Source organism: Neofelis nebulosa, chromosome 5, assembly GCF_028018385.1.
Source record: "Neofelis nebulosa isolate mNeoNeb1 chromosome 5, mNeoNeb1.pri, whole genome shotgun sequence".
NCBI classification, from domain to species: Eukaryota; Metazoa; Chordata; class Mammalia; order Carnivora; family Felidae; genus Neofelis; species Neofelis nebulosa.
The window spans coordinates 153,359,457-153,382,224 of NC_080786.1; the positions used below are offsets into that span (position 1 = coordinate 153,359,457).

The 22,768-nt window shown below is 46.4% G+C and overlaps 2 protein-coding genes across 3 annotated transcripts in view; one reads left to right on the plus strand and one right to left on the minus strand.

Moving 5' to 3' along the window:
* LCA5L (lebercilin LCA5 like) overlaps positions 1 to 1,639 on the minus strand; it is a 54,808-nt gene extending 53,169 nt beyond the window's left edge. The window contains exon 1 of the mRNA XM_058732029.1: positions 1,618 to 1,639. The gene's annotated coding sequence lies outside the window, so the exon portion shown is untranslated. The remainder of the gene's footprint in view (positions 1 to 1,617) is intronic.
* A 469-nt stretch (positions 1,640 to 2,108) lies between these two features.
* Positions 2,109 to 22,768, plus strand: part of SH3BGR (SH3 domain binding glutamate rich protein) — a 62,047-nt gene continuing 41,387 nt past the window's right edge. Inside the window, exons 1-3 of one of the 2 annotated variants that reach the window (XM_058732043.1) lie at positions 2,112 to 2,293; positions 11,656 to 11,841; positions 22,468 to 22,548. In XM_058732043.1, the coding sequence (XP_058588026.1) occupies positions 2,249 to 2,293; positions 11,656 to 11,841; positions 22,468 to 22,548 (312 nt within the window). In that variant the 5' untranslated portion in view covers positions 2,112 to 2,248. Of the gene's footprint in view, positions 2,294 to 11,655; positions 11,842 to 22,467; positions 22,549 to 22,768 lie in introns of both variants that reach the window. The other variant, XM_058732044.1, reaches the window with a different exon arrangement.

Below are 22,768 nucleotides of genomic sequence, written 5' to 3' on the forward strand. Positions count from 1 at the left end.
TTGCGTCTTGGACGTACCATTTCCTGTTCTATCATCCCCAGTTCTCAGTCTTCATCCTTTAAGAAAATGTTTTACTGTTTATTTATTTTTGAGACAGAGAGAGAGCAAGCCAGCGAGCTGGGGAGGGGCAGAGAGAGAGGGAGACACAGAATCGGAAGCAGGCTCCAGGCTCCGAGCTGTCAGCACAGAGCCCGACGCGGGGCTCGAACCCATGAACCACAAGATCGTGACCTGAGCTGAAGTCGGATGCTGACTGAACCACCCAGGCGCCCCTCGGTCTTCATCCTTGAGGAGGGAAAGTAGTGGAATCCAGTGCTAGTGTTGTGCAGATTAAGGAAGTGGTCTTTGCAAAACGCTTAGCACAGATGTGGCACGAGGCAAACACCTAAAAACTGTGAGCTCTTATTTCAGGTAGAGTATTTATTTCTCCCTAGGGCGCATGGAAGGAGGGGGAATGTCATTGTCAGAGGCAGTGTTGCCCTATATGATCAGCAGATGTATATTCTGTACGGCATCTGAGAGTCCAGCTGTAGTTTAGGTTACTAATTTACAGAAACATTGAGAAATATGTATAGCTTATTAATCTCTTGTATTTAGAAAAAAAGTAGCATGTTCATGTGGTAGATGTTGAGACTAAAGTGTTGAAAGAATACTTTGATGACAAAAATTGTAAATCCTTTGTAATTTTGAAAATACAGAAAAGAAGAGGAGCAAAAATGATTTATAATCTTAGGTGGCCTTTAAAATAAAATTTACAGGGGCGCCTGGTGGCTCAGGCCGTTGAGCTTCCAACTGTTTGTCTCAAGTCATGATCTCATGGTTTGTGAGTTTGAGCCCAGCATCAGGCTCTGTGCTGATAGTGCAGAATGTGCTTGGAATTCTCTCTCTCCCTCTCTCTCTCTCTGTCCCCCCCCACCACCTCTCTCTCAAAATAAATAAACTTAAAAATTGAAAAATAAAATTTACAATGCTAATGACTTAAATTCGGGGAACCAGTAAGCATCTTTACCAAGGGCCTAATTTGGGAAGTAAACTTTGAGAAGTGAAGCTCTGAGTTAAAAGGTAGTGGTTTAAATCATTCATTCTGATGTAAATGAGTTTGATCTCCATTACAGGGATCGGGCGACCTTTTTCATCAAAGGCACCTATCCAAGGGGGTGGGACTAGACCTCCAGGCCCCTGGGACTCTGGAAAAGGGGGCGGGTAGAGAAGGCCCACAGATCCCTCCCTGCTCCAGAATGCCAGTAACACTTCCTCCAGGGGTAGCAGGGATTTAAGAGAAAAAAAAAAAAAAAAAAAAGAATGAGAAAGGAGAGACTCCGTTATCTAAAAGGAGTAAATAAGACTGATGCTTTTTGTCTCCTATGTCCTTGATCTTGATTTTGAAACGCATGATAAACATTGGGCAGTAGCATTTGGGCTTTTTACTCGATTTTTAAGTCCTCTAACTTTTAACACCATTCAAATGGTCTGCATAAATCAGATGGACAGAGACTGCGACATTTATTTTCTCCCAACGCCCCTGCAATAGTTAAGACAATATGCTTGTTGAACTCATCCGTGCTGACAGCCCGCCTCCGTCGCCCTGCCTCGTCTGGGACATCAGTGAAACCTTACCCGTCTGCGGCCTGTCAGCCTCGGTTCTTTAGGAGGAACAGGTGGTAAAGGGAGAAAACTGTCAACGGGCCACGCATAAAGGAATCTATTGTAGGAGAGTTGGCCCAAGTGTTTTAATCGGCCGGGAAACTCGAAAGTCGGGAAGCCTCTGTTTATTTCAAGGCCCCTCGCTGTTCGTTTGCCAAAAGCCTCGCGAACACGGCGTCCGCGGGGACTGAGCTGGCGTCTTCTGGGCTTTTCCAGCGCCCCGCACCGCCACCCGCGCCCACCTCCCTCCGCCCTCCCGCCGGCCGGCCTCTGTCTGCGAGCCGCCGTCTGATTGGTGCGCGGCGCAGCCTTGCCTTTTAGGGGCTGTTGTCGGGCGTTCAAAGTCAGTGGCTGCTTTTACCGACCAATCACGTATTTGCCTGGCAGAGGCCCACCGCTCCCGGGCCAATGGCGGGGAAGCCCACGCCGCCGGCGCCGCGCGGGGCAGGCGCGGAGCTTAAGTTGCGGCGGGAGGCGCAGGGGCTCAGACCGCGCTGGGCGGCCGCCAGCTCGCACCGGGCACCTGCTGCCTGCTCGGCCGGGCTAGCGCCGCGTCCCCTCCCGGGGGTGTGTGTTGGGGGGAGCCCTCTTTCCGACTGTCAAAATGGTTATCAAAGTGTTTGTTGCCACATCTTCTGGGTCCATAGCGGTAGGTGTCTGATGGAACTCGTGGGGCTTTCTTCCTTATCGTATTTTCAGAGGAGCTCAGACTGGGGAGTAGAAGCAGCGGGTCCGGCCCAGCGTTGGCCTTAAGTTTCTTTTTGGAGGAGTGTGTGAGTAAGCCGTGGCCCTGCAGTAAGCCTGCGTGCCTTTGCTTTCTGCGTTCGTTTTAACCGTGTTGGAGGAATGTGTAAAATGAGTGATCCAGGCGAGCTGGGTGTGAAAGGGGATTCCAGGAAGGGGGCGTGTTTGATGCTAGAATTTTTAACATGTGATTTGTGTCGTGTTGTGTCGCATAGATTATAGAATCAGAGGCTATTTATTTATTTATTTATTGGTGGAGTATTTCTGCCAATCATTCTGTAAGACCTAAGACTAAAGTTGCAGACAAATGATATTTGGTGGGTGTGCTGAACCCCATTCCTAAAATGACTCCTGGGTGTAATTACAGTTGACGCTTGAACAATGCAGGGGTTAGGGGCACCGACACCCGCGCAGTGGAAAATCCCTGTATAACTTTTGACTCCCCAAAACTTGACTAATGGCCTCCTGTGGACCACAAGGCTTACTGACAACATAAACAGTCGGTTAACACATGGTTTTGTATGTTATGTGTAATATATACTGTATCCTTACAATAAGTAAGCTAAAGAAAGGAAAAAGTTATTAAGAAAATCATAAGGAAGAGAAAATATATTTATAGGGCTTTCTGTATTTATAAGAAAAAGAATCCACCTATAGGTGGACTGGTGCGGTTTAAACTTGTGTTGTTCAAGGGTCATCTGTACCTGAGCGTGCGATGTGACCAAACCGAAAGTGTAAAGTTAGCATGTGTAATAGTATTATTTGAGGAAAATGATGTCACAGTGACAAGAGCAAATATCTCTAAGGCGACAGTTTTAAATGCTCTAGGAATTCAAACAGACCAAAAATAGGTACGAAGAGCTGACCCCCCTAACACTGTCTGATTTCCCTGGGACCAGGCTTAGAGTCACCCCTCCAGTTCCAGCCTTCATTCTGTGCAGGAGAGACCTGCCTGAAGTTACAGGGGTAACACGGGGAGCCATTTGTCCTTGGCAGTGATTCACGCTTTGCTTTTAGGCTTGAACCTGAGGTGTCTATCAGTCTGAGAGTGAAAGTTCCATGAGCATTTGAGCATTTAGGGGACTACGGGGAGGAAGCTGAGGGTTGGACACCAGCAAGGGGGCAGTTTCCTTTTATATCTAGTTCCTGGGCCATCTTGCTGCTTGGATTTCACTCAGCCAGGATGATACCCTAGGCCAGCCACTGCCCGGGAACAGCCCCAGTGCTGGCTCTTGAACGCCCCCACCCACAGCCCTGAAAGTTCGCGCAGTTTCTAGAGGGCAAGAAGAAAACAAGAGCGATGAGCCTGTGTGTCCCTCTGGGCACAGCGCATCAGCAACTGCTTAGTATCTCTGCAAAACATCTTTTAACAGAAACAGAGGAGGGAACATTCCAGTTGTGAAACTGCAAAGTCTTTTGTGGCCATTGACGACCTCAGAAACTTTGAGTTGGTCCACAAAGAGCACAGTTTTGGATTACTAGACAAAACGTGATTTTTAATGAAGGAAACAGCTTTAGTGGGCTCTCAGTATGCTGTTGACGCTCATTGCGGGCAACTTTTACCCCTGCCAATCTCCTCTTGTTCCGTGCCCTGTGCATCCTTCCAGAGACAGCGAACAAACTCGTGGACGTCTTAGGATTATTTCATGTCTTACAGTCTTGAAGTTTGGGCACATGACTGAGTTAGCCTCCGAGGATCTGGAGGGGCACCGTTCATTCCAGGGTCTCGGAAAAGCCACGTTAATGCTGGTTCCCTAAGCAAATGTTTCGTTGCCGCTTGGAAGTGTTTGACCTTGGGAAAGTGATCTCACCTTGCTAAGCCTCAATTTCCTTATCTGTAAAATGAGGATAAGAAGAGTACTCATCTCATTGGCGTCCTCTTGAGGATTTAGGAAAGAAGGCATGGAGTGCCCTGTATGGTGTCAAATGCTCAGTCAGTGCTTAATACATATTACAATTATTAGTTAACTTTATAATTATTACATATGGCTACTTAATATAATTATAACTATTATATCATATATATTATATACTATAATCGTTGGCTAATGTTAGTCAATATTAATCAGTATTGTAGTTGCTGTAATTATTAGTTAATATTAGTACATGTGAGTCTGTGATGATGATGTTTCAGAAGAATTGTCCCAAGACACTTAAGTGGAAAGACTTTTGTCTGATCCTGAAGGATGAGAACAGATTATTCCCATGGTATCAGTGCTACTGATTTTTCCTGGGCGGGGGGGGGGATTTTATCCAGAAGCTTCTCGGCAGGGGAACCCCAGAGCGACTGCCAGCACCGATGCTGTGTACGTGGTGGTCGTTCTGCGAAACCTTTACTACTTATTTCTTCACTCTCTTTACTTTTAAAAATGGGTTCTTGCCTGCAACTGTTGATGAGGGCATGTGATTTCTGTTGGATGAACATAATTAATGAAAAAGGAAAAAACAGAGGCACTTGGGTGGCTCAGTCAGTTAAGCGTCTGACTTCGGCTCAGGGCATGATCTTGAGGTTCGTGAGTTTGAGCCCCACGTCCGGCTCTGTGCTGACAGCCCAGAGCCTGGAGCCTGCTTCGGATTCTTTGTCTCCCTTTCTGTCTCTCAAAAATAAATAAACATTAAACATTTTTTTTTTTAGAAAAAGTAACGGGGTGCCTGGATGGCTCAGTCAGTTAAGCGTCAGACTTCGACTCAGGTCATGATCTCACGGTTTGTGAGTTCAGGCCCCCACGTCGGGCTCTGTGCTGACAGCTCAGAGCCTGGAGCCTGCTTGGGATTCTGTGTCTCCCTCTCCGTCTGCCCCTTCCCTGTTCAGTCTCTGTCTATGTGTCTCTCAAAAATAAATTTTAAAAATGTTAGGGGCGCCTGGGTGGCTCAGTCAGTTGGGCGACCGACTTCGGCTCAGGTCACGATCTCGCGGTCCGTGGGTTCGAGCCCCGCGTCGGGCTCTGGGCTGACGGCTCGGAGCCTGGAGCCTGCTTCACATTCTGTGTCTCCCTCTCTCTCTGCCCCTCCCCCGTTCATGCTCCGTCTCTCTCTGTCTCTAAAATGAATAAACGTTAAAAAAATAAAAAAAAAAAAATGTTAAAAAAATTACACAAAAAAAGAAAAAGTAAAAAACAAATTGCAATCTCTTTATGAGGGCTTACGCATATGTAGCTGTGTGTCACATCTCTGAACAGTTGATCACAAAGCACTGTCACATTTTTCTGCTTTACAGAGGAACGTGGGTGAAGAGACCCTGGTAGCAGGAGCAGATCTGTGTCTTCCTGAAGGCCAGTGCCACAGTGGGCTGAGGGGACAAGGGGAGAGAAGACGGTTCTCACTGTTTGCAAGCTGCACAGCCCCTGGAAACTTGATCTTTAAACAAATTTTTTTTCGTTAATTTTCTTTTAATGTATATTTATATTTGAGAGAGAGAGAGAGAGAGAGAGACAGGGCATGAGCAGGCGAGGGGCAGAGAGACGGACACAGAATCTGAAGCGGGCTCCAAGCTGGGAGCTGACAGCACAGAGCCTGACATAGGGCTCGAACTCATGGACCGTGAGATCATGACCTGAGCCGAAGTCGGACGCTCAACCGACTGAGCCACCCAGGTGGCCCGTTTTTAATTTTTAAAAATGTTCTTATTTATTTTTGAGAGAGAGAGAACACATGCAGGGGAGGGGCAGAGAGAGAGACGGAGACACAGAATCTGAAGCAGGCTCCAGGGTGAGCTGTCAGCACAGAGCCTGAAGTGGGGCTCGAACTCGTGAACCGTGAGATCATGACCTGAGCCAAAGTCGGATGCTCAACCGACTGAGCCACCCAGGTGGCCCGTTTTTAATTTTTAAAAATGTTCTTATTTATTTATTTATTATTTTTTTTATTTTTTTTTGGGACAGAGACAGAGCATGAACGGGGGAGGGGCAGAGAGAGAGGGAGACACAGAATCGGAAACAGGCTCCAGGCTCCGAGCCAGCAGCCCAGAGCCTGACGCGGGGCTCGAACTCACGGACTGCAAGATCGTGACCTGGCTGAAGTCGGACGCTTAACCGACTGCGCCACCCAGGCGCCCCCTTATTTATTTTTGAGAGAGAGAGAGAGAGAGAGAGAGAGAGAGAGAGAGAGAGAGAACACATGCAGGGGAGGGGCAGAGAGAGAGACGGAGACACAGAATCTGAAGCAGGCTCCAGGGTGAGCTGTCAGCACAGAGCCTGAAGTGGGGCTCGAACTCGTGAACCGTGAGATCATGATCTGAGCCAAAGTCGGATGCTCAGCCGACTGAGCCACCCAGGTGGCCCTGGAACCTTGATCTTTAAGGACAGACCGTAATGGTGGCTCCTGGCTTTCTCGATCCTTTCCTCAGTCTTGATTGAGTGTAAATATGATGGGGGAAAATCTTGGCTCTTGGATGAGATGGATCTGGGTGTAAATCTTGGAAAACTCCTTAATTCACCGGTAATTCACCGGTAATTCAGCTTTGTAATTTTAAAATGGTGATGGGGGGGCGGTGCCTGGGTGGCTTAGTCAGTTAAGCATCTTACTCTTGGTTTCGGCTCAGGTTATGATCTCACAGTTTGTGAGTTTGAGCCCCACATCTGGCTCTGTGCTGACAGTGTAGAGCCTGCTTGGGATTCTCTCTCTTTCTCTCTCTCTCTCTCTGCCCCTCCCCTGCTTGCTCTCTCTGTCTCTCAATAAATAAATAAACTTTAAAAAAATTAAAAAAAAAAAAGGTGATCAGAGTACTTAGCCTGGCCTGGTCATCGGGATGAGTCAGTGAGGTAACAATGTGCCGGGTGCCTGACCATGCAGGCTCTCACCTTGTGCAAAATGCTCGTCCACACACCATGTTCCCTGGTTCTCACCAGAGCCTGGGGTGGGGCTGGGGTGGCGCTTAAACATTTTGCAGCCTTAGAGTGGATCCCCTCAGGAGGCTGACAGCAGCCTTCTGAGCCAGGAGGGAAATGCAGGTCGCCTCCCCCAAATGCAGTGTGCTTTTCACTAAGTGCAATGGCCTCAGTTGGAAAAGCTCCTAACTGTACAAGACAATAAAAGGGAGGTGCCAAGCAAGTGGCTCAGTGATCCCTCTGATACATTACAGTAACCAACAGTGGCCGGTGACTTCAGGAAAACAACACTTTCTCTCTCTCCCTCTCTCTCTCTCCCTCTCTCTCTCTCCCTCTCTCTCTTTTTTTTAAGAGTTTTAAAAAAAGTTTATTTTTGAGACAGAGAGAGAGACAGAGTGTGAGCAGGGGAGGAGCAGAGAGAGAGGGAGACACAGAATCCAAGGCAGGTTCCAGACTCTGAGCTGTCAGCACAGAGCCTGATGCGGGGCTTGAACTCACAAACTGTGAGATCATGACCTGAGCCGAAGTCGGATGCTTAACCCACTGAGCCCCCCAGGTGCCCCGAAAACAACACTTTCTTATGAGTGAATGTAACAGGATGGGAAAGCAGAGATCTCTGAGCCTCGGCTGACGTCCCAAAGGCTCCAAATGACCCAGACCCCAGGGACCCCCAGGTCCTTCAGAGGGGCTACCTAGAAAGAGGCTGCAGCCTGCTGGGCTGGCGCTGGCCAGGGTGCCATGGAGGGAAGAGGAGGGGCAGGAGGTGGGGAGGGGAGGGTGTCTGTGGTGGAAACCACTGGGTGCCGTGCCCGCACCTTCCCCCGGGGACCATAAAGGGAGGTGCCCCCTGGGAGCTGATGGCGCTCGGGGGGGCAGCTCGGGAGGCCGTGTAAAGAAGAGTGAGCACTTTTTGCCTGTGAGGGTCCAGTGGGGCTCCTTGAATAGATATCCACCAGGAGGGAGGACTGTGGGGGAGAGGGCCCCCACTCAGGGTGCAGATTTTTTTTCCTCTCTGCTTTGGGGGGCAAGGGGCTGGGAGATAGCACTTAAGACAGTATTATGCACCCATCAGTCTGTTAAGTTCCTGTACATGCAGTTTGTCTGGCAAGAAATAACGGGTCTTCCCCTCCCTGGTTCTCTCGCCCTCTTTGACCTTCTAACAGAAGAAACACAAGTCAGGGCTTGGGCAAGGGTCCCCAAGGCACCCTTGGGGAAGGGTTTTTCATCTATTCAGAAATCAGGGAGTAAGATGAAATCCTTCTTGTATTTCACCTCAAGTCCTGACGCATGATTAATAGAGATGGAAATAATGTTGGCGAGGTGGCCGTGGACCTCGGCCAGGCTGGTCCGGGCTCCCGGGAGGGTATCTGAGAAGGAAGGAAGACGGGGCTTTGGACAGAATGAAGGATGTTGCCTTCTGACTATTTAATTACAAGCAAACCTGCCTAAAATGAAGACGTCACCTCTCTTCAAGCCACAGAATTATCTCTGGAAATAGCTTAAGGAATAAGCAATTTATAGAGTGGCATGGATAATTATGGACAGGTTGGAAAGTATGTATAGGAGACATGATTAATTAACGTAGTAATTTAGTCCAACAACCTGTCATCAGGTCTGATGGGATTTTTGTCATATTCAGAGATTCAGCTGTGAGGCTGTGGCGTTGGGAGCACAGTTTCTGTGCGGAGGAACGGAAGGTCCAAGGGCCCAGCCTTGGGGGAGGACACGTGGGTGTAGAAATCCGAGCCTTTCCTTTGCTTCCGATAGATGTGACACTCAGGAATGTCCCAGCATGTGTGTGCCGGGAGCCTGAGGGAAATTCCATCACCCCACACCTTTCTGTATGACTTTTATTTTTTATTTTGGTCCATGCTTGCCCCAAACTGAGTCTTTCTGATTAAGTGTTGTATTGTAGCTAACAGCAGCCTTCAATTTAGTGATCTCATGCTTTTAGACCCATTATCTTTGTTATGTTGGTAGAACAAATGTTAATGAAAAAGTAAATGTGTGATGACTACTTATATATATGGGTATACACATAACATATATACAATCTTATGTATAATTTATATTTACTTGTAAAGAATTTACAAATTATATTCATTTATGTTATATTTTTAATTAATATGCAATCAGATCACCACCAAAAGGATATGATAAAGAATTTCATTTGGGTGGTGATTTGCTTCCCGGGTTTAAGCATCCATACGTGCCTTCTTTTTCCTTATATTAAGAAAGAAATACTCTACACACAAGTCATTGAAAGATTCATTTATTTTGGGAAAAATGAACAAAATAATTTTTGGGAGGGCGCCTGGGTGGGTCAGTTGGTTAAGCCTCTGACTCTTGATCTCAGCTCAGGTCTTGATCTCAAGGTCATGAGTTCAAGTCCCATGTTGGGCTTCATACTGGGCATGGAGCCTACTTAAAATAACAATAATAATAATATAATAATAATAATAATAATAATAATAATTTTTTGTATACATATCTCTGGAAGGAATTAGGTTTGACCCAAAGAGGGATGAGCATGGGCCTTTTATATCATTTTTTGGGGATTCTCAAATTCTAGTATCTTTACTGATAAATGAGTTACACAAGAATAACAAGGGGGAGCCTGTAAAATATGTACATATATACATATAAAATATGTGTATATATTTTAGAGAGAGAGCATGAGCAAGGGAGAGGGGCAGAAGGAGAGAGAGAGAGAGAGAGAGAATCTTTTTTTTATGTTTATTTATTTTTGAGAGTGAGACACACAGAGTGCAAGCAGGGGAGGGCCAGAGAGAGACAGAGACAGAATCTGAAACAGGCTCTAGGCTCTGAGCTGTCAGCGCAGAGCCCGACACGGGGCTCGAACTCATGAACCACAAGATCGTGACCTAAACTGAAGTCAGACACTTAACCGACTGAGCCACCCAGGTGCCCCAGGAAGGAGACAGAATCTTAAGCAGACTCCATGCTCAGTGCTGAGCCCGACGAAGGACTCACTCCCATGACCCTGGGATCATGACCTGAGCCAAATTCAAGAGTCCGATGCTCAACCAGCTGAGTCACCGAGGCATCCCTTTTTTTTTTTTTTTTTTTAATAAAATGTTTTTCATGACTTGTTTTGATATGAGACAACATTCTATGCAGAGAACTTAAAAAATTGAGATATTAGGGGCACCTGGGTGGCTCATTTGGTTAAGTGTCTGACTCTTGATTTGAGCTCAGGGTTGTGAGTTCAAGCCCCACCTGGGGCTCCATGCCCAGGGTGGAGCCTACTAACAAAATAATAAGATACTAGGTATTTTCGTGTCAAAGAAAACATTTAAAATTTTACTCATATTTTTAAGAAATGACTTATTTTGCTTTATTTTGCTGATCATCTACAGCGTGTTCGCTGTCTAGGATGTACAAATGGGTTGTTATTTGCATTTTTTTTTTCACCCAGATAAGCAGTGTACGGATCTGTTACGCGAAGAACTCGGTGTGATGTCTTGTGCCGAGGACAGTGGATAAATCAGTGTTGATTGATGGTTCGGTTGACCACTCTGGGCCTCTTTCTCAGAGGCTCTTAAGGGGAGGCCATGGGGTCTGTGCAGGAAAGGGGCGTCGTGCATTTGGGAAGTGAATGCTTTGAAGAGAGAGAGTGGCTGTAGTTGTCTCTGGGGATGGAGGTCTGAGTTGTGGAAAGGCCCAGCGTCCTGAGAAATGGGGGCTAGGAGATGAGAGCTCTGGGCAGGGAGAAGGGCGCCAAGAGCTGTGTCTCAGGCGAGGCTGGCACCTGCTCCCCATGTGAGCGGAAAGGAGAAAGCCGAAAGAGACCAGGGTTCTCTGCCTGTGTTGCGCTTTGTGAGCTGGGAGACACAGCCACTGGCTTTTTCTGTCTTTTCCTCTGTTCTTTCCCCTTTCAGTCCTCTCCACGTGGGCTTTCCAATCTCCTGTCCTGTTTCGAAAGCCACTTTTGTTCAATGTGACTCACGTGCCCGTTTTCATAACTGTGAGGGAAGTGCTTTTTAGTTGGGTGTGCTTGGTATTTACGTTTCATAGCGAATTCTCTTTTGTCTCTTTTCTTCCTTCTCTTCTCCCACCCCCCCCACCCCTTTTCTTCATAACCAATTCTTATTTTTTTTTTTTTGGCGTGAAAGCTTAGCAGAGAATTAAAAGTATGTCAAAGACCTCAAATAAAACCTAGGATGAGGGCATCTCTATTCTTATTAGGTTGATTATACCATGATTGAAACATTGGTGAGATTACAATTTTAGAATTTAAATAATCACTCTGTTGATCCTTTATAATGAAGAGGTGTGATTTCGTTGTCTTCCTTGTTTCAATAATAGCGAGATTATTTGTGTTGTATGGTATAGTTGGAGAAAGGATTTCTGTAAATCTAAGCAAGACATTACAAAATAAAGCCAGTCGAATCGTAATCTTTCTCTACTCTTGACTCAGATTAGGAAAAAGCAGCAAGAAGTAGTGGGCTTTTTGGAAGCTAATAAGATCGACTTTAAGGAATTGGACATTGCTGGAGATGAAGACAACAGGAAGTGGATGAGGGAGAATGTTCCTGGAGAGAAGAAACCTCAAAACGGGATCCCTTTGCCTCCCCAGATCTTCAATGAAGAGCAGTATTGTGGGGTGAGTGTTTGATTTCTTGGGAAGTTCTCTTGCGTGAGTGTTTACCAGAAATGGTTTAAAGCAGATTAGTTTGGAGGCAGAATTTGAACTTGTTGACAGTTTCAGGACACGATCTATTTCTCCCAGTACCCGGACAGTGGATCCATTGTGAGTAGTCAGTGCATGAGATTTACAAAAGGAGAGAAACAATAAAATGATGATTTGGAAGTTCCTGGGATTATTTTGGGTTCCTTATTTTGCTGTGAAGAATTAGCTCACTTGTTCAAATAAAGTGTGCATTTTGTTGGAAAGGGATTCTTTTTTTTAACATATTTTTTATTAAAACATTTTCTGTATTTTAGAGAGAGAGAGCAGGGTGTGCATGAGCAGGGGAGGGAAGGAGGGGCAGAGAGGGAGAGAGAGAATCCCAAGCAGGCTCCATGCTCAGTGTAGGGTGTGACTGGGGGCTCGATCTCACAACACTGGGATCATAACCTGAGCTGAAATCAAGAGTCAGACACTAAACTGACTGAGCCACCTAGGTGCCCCTGTTGGAAAGGAATTCTGACCAGTCTTGCAAGGTACCCATCCATGAACCCAGGCAGACACAGGTAGGCTTTCACTTTACAAAAAACATTTTTTTTAATGTTTATTTAGGAGAGAGAGAGAAAGAGTGCGAGCAGAAGAAGGGCAGAGAGAAAGAGAGACACAGAATCCAAAGCAGACTCTAGGCTCCAAGCTGTCAGCACAGAGCCCATGTGGGGCTGGAACCCATGAACAGCGAGATCATGACCTGAGCCGAAGTGGGATGCTTAATCGACTGAGCCACCCAGGCGCCCCGGCTTTCTTTCACTTTTATAAAAATGATTTGCAGGGTCACCTGGGTGGCTCATTCGGTTAAGCATCCGACTCTTGATTTGGGCTCATCCTGATCTCACGGTGGTTAGATTGAGCCCCGTGTCAGGCTCAGCACTGAGTGTGGAGCCTTTTTAGGATTCTCTCTCTCCCTCTCCCTCTGCCCTTCCCCTGCTTGCGTTCTCTAAAAAAGAATGATTTTCAGGGGCGCCTGGGTGGCGCAGTCGGTTAAGCGTCCGACTTCAGCCAGGTCACGATCTCGCGGTCCGTGAGTTCGAGCCCCGCGTCAGGCTCTGGGCTGGGCTGGGCTGATGGCCCAGAGCCTGGAGCTCGTTTCCGATTCTGTGTCTCCCTCTCTCTCTGACCCTTCCCCGTTCATGCTATGTCTCTCTCTGTCCCAAAAATAAATTAAAAAGTTGAAAAAAAAAAAAAAAAAAAAAGAATGATTTTCAGAAGTCGGGTCTTCATACAGATACCTTAAATTTGTTTAAATGTATCTAGATTGTTTAAAAACTGTCCTGAACACTTTAATTATAACAGCAGTTTTATTTTATACATTTAATAGTTCACTTCCCCAGAAAATCACTTTTTCCTTAGAGTTTTTTCCACAGTTCTGCTTTGTAAATCAAATTGTTGAAAAGAAACATTTAAAAACTCAAAGGGCTTTAGAACATGAGCACTGGAAGCTAGCTGGGGGTCATCTGAGCCTTCTAGGTCATTTTTCAGATGCCTCCATCAGGGCTCCGGAGGGTGGAGGGAGCTGGTCAGTGTTGTGTTGTTCCTGAAGGCTGGAGCCACCTGTAGGAATCTTGACTCCCCTCTTTTCTTGCACGCAAAATGGCTGGTTCTTTCGATTAGCTCCTCTTGATTCTGTGTCTCATCTAAAGCTGGCATGGTCCAATTAAAGCCTGAAGGCCAAGGCCTGTGGCTGCCTGTTTTAGTAAATACAGTGTTAATTGGAACACGTCCACACTAGTTCAATGACCCATCACCTGTGGCTGATTTTGCATAATGGGAGAGCTGAGTAGTTGCCACAGAGACCATATGACTCACAAAGCCAGAAGTATTTAGTATCTGCCCATTTACAGAAAAGCTTTGGGGGTGCCTGGGTGGCTCAATCGGTTAAGCGTCTGACTTCGGCTCAGGTCATGATCTCACGGTCCGTGAGTTCGAGCCCCGCGTCAGGCTCTGTGCTGACAGCTCAGAGCCTAGAGCCTGCTTCAGATTCTGTGTCTCCCTCTCTCTCTGACCCTCCCCCGTTCATGCTCTGTCTCTGTCTCAAAAAAAAAATACACGTTAAAAAAAAAATTAAAAAAAAAAAAGAAAAGCTTTGGGGGCCTGCCTCCGACGTGAAGCACCGACTTGTTTGGTTCTTGGAGGTTTGTATTCGTTTCATAAGGTTGATGTAACAAAACACCACAAACATGGTGGCTGTTGTGAGCTGTCTGTGCCCTCCCCAAATTCATAGGTTGAAGCTCTAACCTCCATGGTGAGGGTATTTGGAGATGAGGCCTTTGGGAAGTATCAGCTGAGATGAGGTCATGCAGGGAGGGGGCGCTTTGTGACACGATTAATGTCCGAAGAGAGAGAGAGAGAGAGAGAGAGTTCCCTCTCTCTCCACCATGTGAGCACACGGCCAGAGGCAGCTGTCTGCAAGCCAGAACCCAGCCATCCTGGCACTCTGGTCTCGGGAGTCTAGCCCCCAGAGCTGTGAGATGAGACATTTCTGTCATTTAAGCCCCTCAGTCTGTGGCATTTTGTCATGCAATCCAAGCTGACTACTTCGGTGCTTTAAAATAACAGAAATGTACTCTCGCACAGTTCTGGAGGTCAGAGGTCTGAAGGCAAGGCATCAGTAGCATTGGTTTCTTCTGGAGGCTACGAGGGAGGATCTGTTCCATGCCTTTCTCCTGGCTTCTGGTGCTTGCCAGCAACCCTTGGTGTTCCCCGGCTCGAAGATATCTCTCTCCGATCTCTGTCTCCATCTCTCCTTGTGTTCTCCTGGTCTCTCTGTCTTCACTTGGCTTCTTTAAGGACAACAGTCATTGGAATAGGGCTCACCCCACTCCAGTATAGCCTCTTGTAACTAATCACATCTGTAAATATCCTATTTCTGAATAAGGTCACTTTCTCAGGTTCTGGGTGGACAGGGATTTGTGGGGAACAGCACAGGGCTGTATGGATTTACATGGCTGTGTTAGCATCTTCAGAGGCTTAGCTCAGTCCTGTGGGTGGGGGGGTGTTTTCAAACAGTCTGAATGTGGCAAACTCTTCTTTAAGAGAATGTATAGTCCAGCCCAGGCCTCCTGTGGGTTTAAGCTGGGGCTTCCCAGGATGTAGAATGGAATTCCTATGTGAGGAAGGGTCCTCCCCTCTACCTCTCATTCTTGCCTTCCCCTGCCACTCCCCATCTCCTGACATCCCTGCATCCTGACCCATATTTCTAAGGCTTGGGGCTCTTTGTTTTTTTTTTTGTTTTTTTTTTTAATTTTTTTTTTAACGTTTATTTATTTTTGAGACAGAGAGAGACAGAGCATGAACAGGGGAGGGTCAGAGAGAGAGGGAGACACAGAACTGGAAGCAGGCTCCAGGCTCTGAGCCGTCAGCCCAGAGCCTGACGCGGGGCTCGAACTCACGGTCTGTGAGATCGTGACCTGAGCTGAAGTCGGACGCTCAACCGACTGAGCCACCCAGGCGCCCCTCTTTGTTTTTTTTTTTTTTTTTTTTTTTTTTTTTATTTTTGGGACAGAGAGAGACAGAGCATGAACGGGGGAGGGGCAGAGAGAGAGGGAGACACAGAATCGGAAACAGGCTCCAGGCTCCGAGCCATCAGCCCAGAGCCTGACGCGGGGCTCCAACTCACGGACCGCGAGATCGTGACCTGGCTGAAGTCGGACGCCCAACCGACTGCGCCACCCATGCCCCTCTTTGTTTTTTAAAAAATGTTTATTTATTTATTTTGAGAAAAAGAGAGAGTGTGTGTATGTGTGTGAGCAAGCAGAGGGGAGGAGCAGAGAGAGAGAGGGAAAGAGAGAATCCCAAGCAGGCTCCATGCCGCCAGCACAGAGCCCGGCTTGGGGTTTGAACTCACAAACCATGAGATCATGACCTGAGCTGAAACCAAGAGTCGGACGCTTAGCCAACTGAGCCACCCAGGTGTCCCATAAGACTTGGGGCTCTTATTGGATGAGGAAAGGAATAGTGGTGGTGGGCAATTTTAATTTTATTTTTTATAACTTTTTTTAATAATTGAAAAATCAATACATGTGCACACTGAAAACTTTAAATGGTTCAGGGGCGCCTGGGTGGCTCAGTGGGTTAAGCGTCTGACTTCGGCTCAGGTCATGATCTCACGGTCTGTGGGTTCGAGCCCCGCGTCGGGCTCTGTGCTGACAGCTCAGAGCCTGGAGCCTGTTTCGGATTCTGTGTCTCCCTCTTTCTCCGACCCTCCCCTGTTCATGCTCTCTCTCTGTCTCAAAAAGAAATAAATGTTAACAAAAAATTTAAATGGTTCAAAAGTTGCCTCTGGTAAAAATTATTCTGCCTCCCATGTCAGACCCCTGTGATTCTAGTTCCTTCCCCGAGGTGGCTGGTTTCACGGACCTGTGATCTGGGAAGTCACCCAGGCCCCACACTTAAGAGAGCTCTCTGCTTGGTTCAACACTCTGCTATTGCTGTCTTGAATTTTTTTTAAATGTTTATTTATTTTTGAGAGAGAGAGAGAGAGAGAGCGCACATGCACAAGCGGAAGACGGGCAGAAAGAGAGAGACAGAGAATCCCAAGCAGGCTCCACGAAGTGAGTGCAGAGCCTGATGCTGGCCTGGAACTTGAACCCTGAGATCATGACTTGGACACTTAACCAAGTGAGCCACCCAGGCACCCTCTGCTGTCGCTGTCTTGAAATCCACAACGTTTTTTTTTTTTTTTTTAATGTATTTATTTATTTTTGAGACAGAGAGAGACAGAGCATGAGCAGGGGAGGGGCAGAGAGAGGGAGACACAGAATCTGAAGCAGGCTCCGGGCTCTGAGCTGTCAGCACAGAGCCTGACACGGGGCTCAAACTCACAGACTGTGAGATCATGATCTGAGCTGAAGTCGGACACTTAACCAACTGAGCCACCCAGGCACCCCGACACAATGGGTTTTGAACAAGGGACCCGGGTTTCATTTTTGCATGGGGTCCCTGCAAATTACATAGAGGGTCCTGTTCTGGCAAACCAATGTTGGCAATTTCTAGTTTGACCTTCCAGAAATTTTCTGTGTATATTTATAATATACATGACATATATATTTTATAGATACCTGTAATATCTATGATACAGGATACATTATACAGCTATATATTGATATATTGTATATCCCTTAAAAATGGGAGTGTGCTATAACACTTGGGTTTTTTCAGTCCATAACCGTATCTCAGAGACCCCTGAGCTGCACAAGCTCCTTGCTTTAATGGCTGCCAAATGTTCCATTGTATATGACATCATTTATCGACACAGCCCTCTAGTGGGGAATATTCAGGAAACATTCAGCACACAGACAATGCTGCAGGAAATCTTTTTTGTAAAAATTTTGTTATGTTTTTTGAGAGAGAGAGAGTGCGAGTAGGGGAGGGGCAGAGAGAGAGAGGGAGAGAGAGAATCCCAAGCAGGCTCCACGCTGTCAGCGCAGAGCCCGATATGGCACTTGAACCCAGGAACCATGAGATCATGACCTGAGCCAAAATCAGGAGTCGGACGCTTAACTGACTGAACCACCCAGGCGCCCCCAGGAAATCTTTTGATACATACAGATTCTTATACGCAGTATGAATATATGCGTGTAGGAATCAGCTCCTAGAAAATGTGTTAAGTTAAAACACATATGCACTTTGTATTTCAGTAGATGTTGGCAAATGGCCCTATACTGCCCTGTGCCAACTTACGTGTCCACCAACCTAGTCTGAGGGTGGCTAATTCCCTGTGACCTTGACCACACTCCATATGCAAACTTCTGAATCTTTGCCAGTCTAATAGATGAAAAATATATTCTCACTGCTTTGACTTGGATTTCTGTCTGGATGAGTAAGGCTGAATTCCTTTTCCTATGTTTATGAGGTATTTGTGTTTTTCTGTGACTTGCTCTTTCTCTGTTGGGTCACAGGTGATATTTATTGGTTTGTAAGAGTCTTTATTTATGAAGGAAAGTAGCCCTTTACTCCCATAGATGTTGCAAATTCTTTTCCCACATTTCTTGTCTTTTGAGTTTTTAGGCAGAACTTAAAATTTTTTTATGTAGACAAATTCACTGATCTTTTTTTCTTTATGGTTCCTGACCCTGAGTCTTGCTTAGAAAAGCTTTCTGCACTCTGAAATTATCAAAAGAATAATTTCATTTTTTTCTATTAGTACTTTTCCAATGAAAGTAATATTTTAAATCTTCTATTTTTCCTTATTTTAACTGTTATTTTTTTTTAATGTTTATTTATTTTTGAGAGAGAGAGAGAGAGAGACAGAGCAGGGGAGGGGCTGAGAGAGAGAGGGAGACACAGAATCTGAAGCAGGCTTCAGGCTCCGAGCTGTCAGCACAGAGCCCGACGTGGGGCTTGAACCCACAAGCCATGAGATCATGACCTGAGCCAAAGTCGGACACTTAACCGACTGAGCCATCCAGGTGCCCTAATCTGTGGACACTCTTAACAAAAGTGCACTGGTAAGGCAGAGGGCTTTGTTTCCAGAAAGTAGCTAAAAATGATTATTTGTATTGTAGGTTTAGATTTTAAAAGGAAACTCAAAGGTTCTGAAGACTATGTCAGGATTTTGTTTTTTATTTTTTTTAATGTTTGTTTATTTTCGAGAGGTGGGGGGAGGGAGAAGGAGGGGCAGAGAGAGAGGGAGATACAGAATCGGAAGCAGGCTCCAGGCTCTGAGCTGTCGGCACAGAGCCCGACATGGGACTCAAACTCCCGAACCTCGAGATCATGACCTGAGCCAAAGTCAGACACTTAACCGACTGGGCCACCCAGGCATCCCTCTGTCAGATTTAAAATGGTAGAGGGAACCTCAGGGACAAGCAGTGGTCTCTCGCACCAGGGCAGGGAGAGGAGTGGATGTCAAGGTAGTTCTGAGCACCGCTGCGTCCCTGCCTGTGTGAACTGCCCCGTGCAGAGCAGATGAAGACATTATCCCGAGGGCGTGGCCGACCACCATTAGCTAGAGAAAGGGGACGCCCGACGGGAAGCCAGGCACAGTGGAGGCCAGCTCACCTGCCTGGCAGAGGAGTGCTAACTGGACGCAGCAGACATGTCTGTCGATGCCAGGTTGGAGGCTGTGCATCTTAGCCCAGGTAAGGACTGGGTGCCTGCCTGGGCCTGAACACAACCAAAGGGGACCTGGGCCACTCAGCACAGGCGGGCATCCTCAGGGCTGCAAGGGAAACGGGATGCGAGGCCAGTGAGGCGGGGGTGGGGCAGGGCTCTCTCAACGCATAGATGTTACTGAACAAGCTGTTTCACGTCGTTGAAAACTTACTGTGAGGGGCGCCCAGGTGGCTCCGTCGGTTAAGCACCCGACTCTTGACTCAAGATTGCACGGCTCCTGAGTTTGAGCTCCACGTCTGGCTCTTGCTGACAGTGTGGAGCCTACTTGGGATTCTCTCTCCCCTTCCCTCTCTACCCCTCCCCTGCTATCTCACTCTCTCTCTCTCTCTCAAAATAAATAAATAAAACAAAATAACAAAACAAAACAAAAAAACTGTATGTGTACCAGATATCAAAAGAGACTTCAACACCTCACTCACCATTTCCTTATTTATGTGTGTGTTTTTTTTAAATTTATTTATTTATTTTGAAAGAGTGTATGCATGGGAGGGGCAGAGAGAGAGGGGGAGAGAGAGAGAATCCCAAAAAGACTTTGCTCTGTCAGCATAGGGCCCGATTCGGGGCTCATTCTCACACACCGTGAGATCATGACCGAAATCAAGAGCTGGATGCTTAACTGACTGAACCACCCAAGAGCCCCTGTCTTGTTTTTTAGTACTTTAGTTTGTTGGTTTTCATCCTACCCCACAACTTAGACATTTCTGATTATTGTTTTTTTTTTTTTAACATTTATTTATTTTTGAGAGAGAAGGAGTGGGAGAAGGGCAGAGAGAGAGAGGGAGACACAGAACCCGAAGCAGGCTCCAGTCTCCGAGCCGTCAGCACAGAGCCTGATGTGGGGCTTGAACTCACGAACTGCGAGATCGTGACCTGAGCCGAAGTCGGATGCTTAACCGACTGAGCCCCCCCAGGCACTCCTAATGATTGTTTTTATAGTCAATGTTTGTTTAGTTTAGATTTACCCACATATTTATTAATATCTTTGCTCATGATTCCTTCTTGCATCTTAGATAATATATCTGCAGTCACTTTCTGTTTGCCTAGTATAGCCTGTAAAAGTGTCTTTGAGTATCCATTGGTGGTAAGTTCTCTAAATTTTGGAGGAAAAAGGACATTTTTCAGGGGTGCCTGGGTGGCTCAGTCAGTTGAGCATCTGACTCTTGATTTCAGCGCAGGTCATGATCCTGGGGTTGTGGGATTGAGCCCCGAGTCGGGCTCCATGCTGAGTGTGGAGCCTGCTTAAGATTCTCTTTCTCTCCCCTCTGCCCTGCTCATGCTCTCTCTAAAAAAAAAAAAAAAAAAAAAAAAAAAAAAAGACTAATGTTGGTTTTACCTCATGTCTAAAAAAAGTTTCACTGGGTCTAAAATTCTGGGTTGATGGTTATTTTTTCTAAACACATGAAACTATTATGTTGCTTTCTTCCAACTTCTGTGTTGCTGTCCAGAAGCCACTTGTCAATCTAATTTTCTTTCATGGGGAAGGGTCTTTTTCCTTCTCCCCCTTCCCCCTGCCTCCTTCACTCTCCCCTCCCAGTCTGCCCCCCTTTTATAAAACTCCCCACCTTGAGGAGGCTCTAGGCTTTAGCCACTCTCGCTTTTACTCACCGTGGCATCAAAGTTGGCATAAAGATCTGCCAGCTTTGTTGCAAACTCAGCCTTGGTGTGTGCTTGTTCCTAGGACTCCTGGCCTCACCTGGTCGTGATCTTTCCTTTCGTATCACCAGCTCAGCAGTGCGCCTACGCTTCTTTTCTCATTCTGGCTTCTTCAGGGCATCCAATGCTACTCTAACGTGACTGGAAGTTGAAAAAACCATTTCATACTCATGATTTCCTGTATCTGTTTGTTAGCATCAAGTCAAAAATCACGACAAATTGTTCTTTGGTCCTCTGAAGCTGAAGGAGCTATTTGGACCCAAGTTGAAGCAGAGGACAATTCACTCAACTATGAGGAAATCGTTCTCGACTGGAAAGCTTCTAGAGTTGGCCAACTAGAGAAGTCGTAGATCTTTTCGGAATTTTTGAAAAACAGCATAAATTTATTTTATTATATTTCACCTGCTCTCTATGGGTACTAATGCATTCTATCATGTGATCCTTTACGAACGCCTAGTAAGTGGGTGCCCCAGGAATCAGCCAGAATTTCTGACACCAAAGGATCACTTGCTCACGATGCTCTATTTCCTTCAACTCAGATTTGAGGCGGCTTCCAAACATGTATTCAGCATACAAGAATAAATTTAATCACTGAGGGAATCCAGGCAACAGGTAGGAAAATAATAAAGCTTTGGGCAAGGTCGACACACAAGAATACACAACACTTTCTTCCCAATGTCAGTGGCCTGTATTTGGTTTTAAGGTTCTTAATACATAAGAGTAGGGTAGACAGTAACACCACTGAGTTGGTGTGAGTGCCGTCTGTTCAAGCTGGGCCAGACACACTGCCCTCAGTGTGTGAAGAGACTATATCACTGCCCTGATGACACACATTGGCAGTCTGGGGAAGTAGTCTGGGGAATACCTCGTATGTTTTAATTGTATGAAATGAGGGGTGCCCGGGTGGCTCAGTCGGTTAAGCGTCCAACTTCGGCTCAGGTCATGATCTCACGGTTCGTGGGTTCGAGCCCCACGTCAGTCTCTGTGCTGACAGCTCAGAGCCTGGAGCCTGCCCCTGATTCTGGGTCTTTTTCTCTCTCTGCCCCTCCCCAACTTGTACGCTCTCTGTCTCTCTCTGTCTCTTTCAAGGATATGAAGTGAAATTCTTCTGAGCTGTGGACCATCGCACTACTGGTTTAGGGCTGGACCCGCCTGCTGGGTGGGCTGTGGTGGGGCAGCGGGGTGGCAGAGGGACTTCACTGAGCCCCAGACTTCAGTCAGTTACCGGGTCTCACCTCCTCCTGTAGTTTTTCCCCTTTGCCGAAACAAGTGTTGCCGTAAGCCCTCCGTAATCTTAGGGCTGCTGGGACCAGAAGGTCTGAGATGGGGCTGGTCCCCTAGAAGCTACGATAGTGACACTGGAGAAATCCTGTGTCGTCTTAGTCCCCGCTGATCAGGGTCCAAATCCTCGGGGCCAGATTACAAGGAAAGGAGCTAAAGATGTGAAACTTTTAGAGAATCCTTCACTCTATATATCTGAGTCTTGTCAGCAATTCCTGAACACAAACTGGTGTGTGTGGGGGTGTGTGTGAGTTCTCACTGTTCTGTATTCCACACAGTAAAATGATAAAAACAAATGTAAAGTTCATGGTTAGAGATTCTTAACTTCGGGGGTTAGTCATCTTTGACAAAACAAACTGGGATAACCTTTTGTGTTAGCTTCTAGCTTAATGACTAATAAAAAAGGTCAACTTAGGTAAATATTCTGGCTCTCCAGTGTGCAGTGGGTTTAAACACTTTTTTCTTTCTTTTTTTTTTTTTTTTTTTTTTTGCTTCAAGGATTTTGACTCTTTCTTCTCTGCCAAAGAAGAGAATATTATTTATTCATTTCTTGGTTTGGCTCCCCCTCCAGGCTCAAAGGTAAGCTTACACACCCCATTGAGGCTCAGTACGAGTCATAATAAATGAAGATAGAAATCAGCATCCAAGCTGTTTAATAAATGATGATCTTTTTTAAAAAAAATGTTAATGTCTAATTTTTGAGAGAGAGAGAGACAGAGACAGAGAGTGAGTGGGGGAGGGGCAGAGAGAGGGGGAGACCCAGAATCTAAAGCAGGCTCCAGGCTCTGAGCTGTCAGCA